Here is a 7,784-nt window from a genome sequence, read left to right as displayed (position 1 = left end):
ATCATCAAAGCAGTGGCCAAAAAAGTAGAAATATGTTAATTATCTTTTAACATTTCGTCGACCAAAAAGAAATAAAAACTTTGATTGAAGACGTTCGCGAGTGCATGATAAGGGACACATGTAAAGCATTCATGGTCGTTTAAGAGTGAGATAAATAGAGAAAACCTATATATTCGTTTAGAGCATTGACCATGAAACTATATACCACAGAAGATACAAACCTGCTGCAGTGATCAATATCTTCCTGTAGAGCTAAAATAATAAGCAACTAGACCAAGCTTCCAAAAGTATGCGTCTAAACAATTCGTGCTTAAAATATTAACTGAAAAAATATTTTCCTTGCACGCTTCACACACGCTAGGATCTTCTCTTGCTGCAAACTCTATACGTCGACACTCGGATTCTGTAGCACATCGGATAGACATACACTATCTCTACTCTCTACTATATTTCGGGTCACGACTCAACGTCTTTATAATTTGTTTACGTTTGAGTTTTGAGTTGTTTGTATATATAGATTAAACGTGTCTTTCTTTTTCATAACATTGGCTCGTTAAACAAAATATAGTATTTGTTGAAACGTCAAAAGATGAGAAAACCCTACTTAGTTAATTAACAATATTAACGGGTATGGGTCTAATTAAATAAAAAAACCTAACGTGACAGTCTCTTCTTCCTCATCTTCCCTTTCAAACATAAATATATATAACCGCTTTTTGTCTCTTTGTCCCTTTTACAGTTATACTAACTTCTCTCATGTCTACAAATATGACTGGCGGCGAAAGGCGGTGGAGAGAGGCGGAGGAGCTCGTGATTGAGCAATTCCGGCTAATCACCACCACTCTTCTCAGCCTTCTCTTCCCTCTCTCTTTTCTCCTCCTTAGCCGTCTCTCCTCCGCCGCCTTCATCCTCTCCTTACCATCGCCGCCGCGTGAAAACCCCGACTCTTTCTTCCTCAACACAATCCATGCGCTACTATACGCCGTTGTTTCAATAGTAACCGTTCATACTCTAATCCACAGCTGCTTGATCACCAAAATAAGACCTTCCGCAGATACTAACCGTACGATCAGTTTCTATTATCCACGTGTCAGCATCGCGTGGGTTTTCCTTTTGATTCTTCAATTCGCCGTTGGATTAGGCTTTCGAGTAACGATCTCAAAAGGAGTCAACGGGGTAGTCAACGGTAATAATCACAATTTCTTGACGAGACTCTTGTTTTTCTTTGGTCTCCACGAGGCTACGATTCAGTGGTACCGAATGATCGTGAAGACGGTGGTGGAAAGCGGTTTTGGCCGGAGAGAAGAAGAGACGACGGTGGTAGAGAGAGTGGCTTTAGCAGCAAGTTGCGGTGCTTTGTGGTGGTGGAAGCTTCGGGATGAGATAGAGGCTTTGGTTGGCGTAACGGAGGTAAAGAGAGCTTTAATGTTATTGTTATCCATCGACGTCGTCGATTTGAATACTAGTCTGGTTGACTTAGGAACAGTTGATTTTGTGAACTGGTGGTTGTATAATATGATTGTGACGATTGGTGTGGTTAGGATCTTAAAAGGATGTATTCGGATTGGAATGATCTTGCTTTTTGAGCAAGCAAAAATTCCACGTGGCATATCCCCATCTGGTGTCAATGATGACATTAACCAAGGAGATAATCAAGTGTAAATTTTAAAAGGCAATATATATATATGAAAATCAAACATGGCCATTTAGACTCTAACAAGAAGAAACCCCAAAAACCAACATATGAAAGCATTGAGCATGAAACTAGACCGAAGAAACCAAGTCCTCCATATACAATGCAGTGCTATAGTTATCCGCGGGGACTTTCTCTAAAAAGTTTTTAGATGGTCCTTGACCTCTAGGCCTAAAATGACAAGCAGCTAGACCAAGTTTCCAAAAGTTTGCATCTAAATCATCCATACTTAAAATAGTAACTGAAAGAATCTTTTCCCATTTCATCACATTAGGACCTTCTTGCTGCAAACCCCATACATCCACATCCGGATACTGTAACACATCAGATAGACATAAACGATCTTTTAGACTCCATAAGTACACACCAAATGAGTGAGCGGTGAACCAACTTGGCAGCAACACCTCCGAAAACATTTCAGTGTGAAGATCCAAGGCCACAATCTTTCGGTAGTAAACATTCAGCCAATAAAGCGATCCATTTGCAAAGACGGATGCTTTATCGCCGCTAAGTTCATTGTAAAGGATAGGGAAACTGATGCATCTTCGTTCGCCATCGTTGAGGTTAAAGACTTCAGTCTTGACAAGAGTGTTGTTATTGATATGGTCGTCATATACATCAAAACTATTTTGTATGATCCTGTAACGATGTCTCTCCCAAATCCCACACTAATTGGTGATTCAAGCCTACCTAAAAATAAAGACAAAACAATGTTTTGTAGATTTTGATTTTTTTATTATTTTAGTATATTTTTTTGTTCATGTCTATATTATGCAAAAGGAATTTGATTTTAGCATACAAAAATCTATTAATTAAATAAAAGAGTGTCTTGTACCTGGTAGGCATGTACACTTTCGCAAAAACTCACGAGAAAGTAGTCTGAGTTTTCTCGTCGTGGGGTTTATTATATAAATGTTCTCAGATTGGTAGATGCAGACTAAACCGTCGCAGTAACCCGTTATTTGACCAATTTGGTTGATATAATATCCATATGATGATGATAATTTATAAGAACAAAGAAAGATTTTGCTGTGGTCTTCGTGACCATCTTTTGAAATGGTCTCCAAGAAAATGTTTCTTGAGCAGCGACCACTACATAGCTCCGACCCAATAACAAGGAGTTTCGGACTTGGGTAGCGGACAAGACGTTTCTTGGCGAGATAGCTCGATTCGATCATGCCTTTCCATTGTTTCGACACAGTTTTGAACCTACAGAGGGATTTCGCTGGGATATGCTCGAGAATTTTTCCTTCTATTATATCATTTGGCACAGCTTGGCTAGCTTTTGGATCAGTTATGTCTTTCTTCATTGTATCCAACTGTTAATATATGCCTTGTATCTCTGCAGTAAGTATATATAATGTAAATATTTTTATTAACTATCTAGAGATTTTTCTTACCACCACTACAAGAATATTGACTTTTGATAGCATCGGAATAACGCTATCTAACGATACCACAACGTTTTGACAAACGCTGTATCTGCGCCCGTCATCGTAGATCAGACATTTAAGCTATGCTATCATATCGTTGTTTACAATAGCGTTTATTTGTCTGTAATTAAACACTATATAATAACAATTTTTATCTGCTACTGTATATTCAATTATTCATAGATATAGAGATCTGAATTTAAAATTTAAAATTTAGATTATAAAATTTGTAATTTAATTTATAAAGCTAAAAATAGTCAATAATATTAATTATAGTAATCAATAATATTAATATTAATTATAGTAATTTAGATAATAAAATTTGTAATTTAATTTATAAAGCTAAATATTATTTACCCAATGTCGAACAAAAAAAATTAAAACTTAAAATTGAAATAAAAAACCACTAAGTCGTCATCGCATTCTATTTTCTTCTCCATCTTTATTTTTTTTCTTTGCATTCAAACTATCTCACCCAGTCTTGTTGTTGGCATCTTCAACCCCACAACCCATCTCATACCTTGATTTTCATATATGAAACAGTCCAGATCTCCAAGAAAAAAAAACAGAGGACAAAATGAGAATAAAGAAGAAGATCTAATAGATTAAAGCTTGAATTGAGATAAATTGGAATAAACTTTAAGATCTGAATCAATTTTAAATCAAAGATGTACTAGTAAACTGTAGCAAAAGTTCAAATAATAGTTCCATTTAAGCTAAAATGAAACAGAAATTTGAAGCTAAGACCTGAACAAACGGTAAAACATCAATGAAAGAAACAACTTAATTTCGTAGAGAATCCAATGCCAAGCTAGTATAAAGATTAAACCCTAACCTCTTTATATGACTTCACCTCAACTAGATTTGTCACTTTCTTCCCGATACGTTGTCTCAATCCTCACCATATCGTTTCTTCCTTCATCAGTCGTCGTCATATATTCCTCCCTTTCCACCGTCGAGAAGTCTCAGATCCAATGCTCCAACAAAAAAAAAGCTCTTATTCTTCGTTCCCAGTTATCAATCTATGAGAACATCAATTCCTTCAAAGATCAAACCACAAAGACATCTTTAGACATCGTGGCTCAATTAAATCAAACTACAAAAAAAAAAACCCAACACTAAAAATTCTCAAAATCATAAGATTTTTGAATGAAAAGCATAAATTGATGAACCCTAAAACAAAATCTCAACAGAATAAAATAGGGGAGAAATAGATTTCGAACTTTGGTTTTGGGGTATATTGGTTTCGAACTTTGGTTTCCGGGACATATAAACCGAGGGTAAAGAACGGGCTCTATTTGGCTCGATACCATAGTTCTCGTGGGAAAATTGGCCGTTGGCCCTTTGTTTCTTCCGTTTCTTTGTCGTGACCCTTCTTCTTCTTCTTCTTTTGTCTTCTACATCTGCTTACCTCAGCACCTTCTTCCTCCAATATCTCTTGTTCCTTATTGAGCAAAGGATCAACTTCCAACATGAGATAGAAGGTTTATCGTTTTGCTTGGTAACAACTAACAAGCTATACATTATATATAGTAGATGAGAATAATTTTTTACAATTGCTGAGACTCGGCCAAAGTAACCATTGTTTTTAAGGGTCAATCAAATATTACTCTTAACATCAATAGCATCGAGACCATCAGGGATCGGGCAATCCACCATGTCCCAAAACACTACTGTTTCCTTCGCTGCAAGGTTTTACAGAAAAATTTAACAAGACGCATAAAAATACTTACGACGACGAGTAGTCTAAAACCGAATCAAACTGACTCAAGCTTTTAATAATCATCGAGATATAGATAAATCTTACCGTACCAAGACATATCGCCAACGCCAACTTACGCCACGCTATTACAAAATTTGGCCTTCTTTCTTTGAGAACAAGAAACGAGAGAGAGAGATAGAGATAGAGATAGAGATAGAGGGCAGAAATTAGGCAGTAAACCCTAATTTCGGTTATCATCTTGCTTGGTAACAATTACCAAGCTACATAGATGAGAATAATTTTACAATTTTCCTCTTTTTTTTTTTTTTTTTTTTGGTTTGGTTCAATTACCGGTTACAGACTTGCAGATTCTTCAAATACTCCGGTAATTGAACCAAACCAAATCAATCATGAAATAAAAACGAAAAATTTAGGCTTCTCTGTTTGTATGTTCATTTCGGTTTTCATATTGTTGTTCTTTTCAATATGGTATTGCTTTGGTTAAACCGGTTTGAGCATCCCTCCCTAGTCTACATTAAACAAACATGTGTATTTATTTTTAACGTTTATGGAGCAAATGGAGATAAAGGAAGTGGTTCCAAGTATCAGGAACACCAGGGAGACACCAATGACTGCAATCTTGGACAGCTTTTGAACGCCGGTTTTCGGGTTTTGTTCCGTAAATAGAAGGGTGGGCGTCAATTCTGTACTGAGATAAACCGCTAACGTTCAAGAGGGTTACTGGTGTCCTCATCTGCTTCAGTACTTCCTCAACGATGGAGTTTTTGCTCGAGTAACTCGGTTTGAAGGTTTGGTTCAACGGCATGTTGGCTTCTCTGCAATGACCTCCTGAGTTCCATTCTCCTCCACTGTCCAAAGAGGGAATACAGAGATAACTAACGGAGAAATATGATCAGTCTTTAAAACCACACGAGAGACAGGACAAAACAAAACCTGAAATGAGAAGGTGCAGCGCTTCTAAAGAAAACACGAGTTTTCTTTGGATCAACGTTTTTGTCAACCCACGATGACCAAGTCTGCAAAGCTTTCTTGAAAGCGGTTGATACATCAAGCTTCGGATGAATCTGGTCTCCTTCTTGGTAATAGTTGACCCTGCCAACTCAAACTAATCAATCAAGATCTTAGATTCCCCATTCTTCTTTGTGATGTTTTAATGAAGGTAAAAAAAAATACTGACCCCGATTTGGTTTTGTAATGAGACCACCAATGTGCTGTATTGAACACTAGAATATTAGCACCTTTCCATCTCGAAGAGCTTCGATCCATAGCATCAATCCTAAGAGTTTCTTTTCGCTTCTTTCCTATTCTTGCTCTACCTTCACGAACCAAGAAATGAGTAACATAGAACTCCACAGTGCATTTATAATCCTAATCAAGTACACCAGCATAACATTAGTACGTAACAGTCACAAATGTAAGTAAATACACTTATATGGTCCATTAAGATGTACTACCAGGAAACGGAAGCTATAATTCCCTTTCTCCTTGGTGATCCTTCGGTTGTGCGTTTCGTAGACTTTCTTGGGATCTTTAACAGCTTGAAACAACAAACAAAGCATAGATTCCCACTGGTTCCTATTAATTGAATCTCCAACGAACACTAGCCTCTTCCCTCTAATCATTTCCAGCATTTTTGTAGCGTTGAACCTACTACACTCACACATACCAAAAATAGCCCACAATTTCCAAATCAGGACCATGAAATGATATAAAAGCGTTATAACTATCTCAAAAACCATTAACTGCTCAGTGGGAACTATGAAACCCAATTATCATAATCAGTCACTATCACGCCAATCATTACAATCCCACTAGGTAGATAGATAGAAAGATGTTGAAAGGCCAAATCAAAGAGGAAAAGAAGAAAAATAGAAAGTAAAAAACCTGGGAGCATCACAATCTTGAGGATCCCATCTCCAATTCATGTAGTTAAGATCCAATCTACCATTAGTTTGACAACCAAACCCTTCATCGATAAAAGGACAAGACGCGTTCGTGTACAATGGATAGTAGTCACTATCGTAAACCCACTTCCCTTTCGTAACATCACACTCTTCAATGCTTCTCTTCTTCGTTTTCTCTTCTTCACCGATGTTGCTCGGTAGTTCAATCACTTTAATCGAAGTTAAGTTAGCAATAATCACCTTGTCTTCTTCTTCTTCCTTAACAACCAAACCCTCGCCGCGAATCTTTTGCTCAAAGACGGAAACTTTCGAAGTGTTTTCGGGAGAGTTGAAATGGGTAGAGGTCAGAATCGGGCTGGCTTGAGGGGAAACTGAAGAATTGAGGTTGTCAGACACGGAAAGGGATGATTTAGGGCTTAAATCGGAGATATGAAAGTTAGAGTCAGTGGTTGAGTAAAGATCAGGAGAGTTGGATTTGATTAGGGAAGCGGAGAAGAAAGTGAAGAAAACAATGGCGGAAGAGATTGTTGTGATGATGAATGCTAAGACGACTCTTGTGGACTTCACAGAGAAACTCCTCTGTCTCTCCATCTCTTTCTCTTTTTGTTGTCTCTGTAACTCTAACAAGTTGGTGAAGGAAACAGGCGTCTAATTAATTATCTCTATAATCAGAGAATTTTGAATTCGAAATGCCATAATTAGAGAGAAAAGGATAGAGAAATTGGAGTCGACAATGGTGGTTGAGTTCGTGGGGTATAGAAGAAAAGATTCGGTAAATGAACGATAATGACGTTCTTACAAACTCGTGTGAGCTCATGAGATTACAATTATTAAAGACATAAACGGAAAAGAGGGAAAGATAATGATTTATTAATTTTGGGATTAAGTCAGGAATTAGTAGTTGTTGTTGTTAATCTAGTTTTTGACAGATTGGATTTGGAATTTAACGTCATGGGTGACAGTGACACTCACTAATCGCTGGAGTTTTTTAAGGGTTATCTTTCTTAATTTCCAAAAATACCCCCCTTATT

General features: G+C 37.2%; 2 protein-coding genes, 1 long non-coding RNA gene and 1 pseudogene across 6 annotated transcripts; 1 reads left to right on the top strand and 3 right to left on the bottom strand.

Moving 5' to 3' along the window:
• Nucleotides 1–518: 518 nt before the first annotated feature.
• On the top strand, nt 519–1,705 carry LOC104699642 (uncharacterized). The gene has a single exon (XM_010414980.3). The coding sequence runs from the start codon at nt 757–759 to the stop codon at nt 1,660–1,662; it is 906 nt and encodes a 301-aa protein (XP_010413282.1). The 5' UTR covers nt 519–756; the 3' UTR covers nt 1,663–1,705.
• LOC104704133 (putative F-box protein At1g71320) lies at nt 1,664–3,141 on the bottom strand (annotated as a pseudogene). The gene is made up of 2 exons (XR_015561651.1): nt 2,529–3,141; nt 1,664–2,383 (listed from the first exon to the last, which is right to left on the bottom strand). The product of XR_015561651.1 is annotated as a putative F-box protein At1g71320 (transcript).
• A 306-nt stretch (nt 3,142–3,447) lies between these two features.
• Nucleotides 3,448–5,071, bottom strand: LOC147940692 (uncharacterized). 2 transcript variants are annotated; one of them, XR_015561656.1, is made up of 4 exons: nt 4,934–5,071; nt 4,681–4,811; nt 4,350–4,570; nt 3,990–4,166 (listed from the first exon to the last, which is right to left on the bottom strand). It is a non-coding gene; the product is annotated as an uncharacterized LOC147940692 (long non-coding RNA). The 2 variants fall into 2 exon arrangements; XR_015561655.1 differs by lacking the exons at nt 4,681–4,811; nt 4,934–5,071 and adding an exon at nt 3,448–3,676 and having other exon boundaries at nt 3,962–4,166; nt 4,350–4,638.
• A 186-nt stretch (nt 5,072–5,257) lies between these two features.
• LOC104699641 (protein trichome birefringence-like 6) lies at nt 5,258–7,562 on the bottom strand. Of its 2 annotated transcripts, none has more exons than XR_015561649.1 (5): nt 6,734–7,552; nt 6,304–6,499; nt 6,027–6,217; nt 5,783–5,954; nt 5,258–5,697 (listed from the first exon to the last, which is right to left on the bottom strand). XR_015561649.1 is itself a non-coding variant. In XM_010414979.3 (5 exons), exons 1-5 carry the CDS (start codon nt 7,342–7,344, stop codon nt 5,388–5,390), a joined length of 1,467 nt encoding a protein of 488 aa, XP_010413281.1. In that variant the 5' UTR covers nt 7,345–7,562; the 3' UTR covers nt 5,258–5,387. The 2 variants fall into 2 exon arrangements, 1 of the variants encoding a protein (XP_010413281.1); XM_010414979.3 differs by having other exon boundaries at nt 5,783–5,941; nt 6,734–7,562.
• Between the last annotated feature and the right edge of the window lie 222 nt (nt 7,563–7,784).

This window comes from Camelina sativa, chromosome 7, assembly GCF_030686135.1.
Source record: "Camelina sativa cultivar CO46 ecotype springtype chromosome 7, ASM3068613v1".
Classification (NCBI taxonomy): Eukaryota; Viridiplantae; Streptophyta; class Magnoliopsida; order Brassicales; family Brassicaceae; genus Camelina; species Camelina sativa.
This window is presented reverse-complemented; position numbering and strand designations above follow the sequence as displayed.

Coding starts and splice junctions, on each gene's coding strand:
- LOC104699642 (XM_010414980.3), top strand. CDS start 757: ATGTCTACAAATATGACTGGCGGCGAAAGGCGGTGGAGAGAGGCGGAG.
- LOC104699641 (XM_010414979.3), bottom strand. CDS start 7,344: ATGGAGAGACAGAGGAGTTTCTCTGTGAAGTCCACAAGAGTCGTCTTA. Junction 6,500..6,733: donor CAAGATTGTGATGCTCCCAG/GTTTTTTACTTT, acceptor GTGTGAGTGTAG/TAGGTTCAACGCTACAAAAA. Junction 6,218..6,303: donor ATTATAGCTTCCGTTTCCTG/GTAGTACATCTT, acceptor GTACTTGATTAG/GATTATAAATGCACTGTGGA.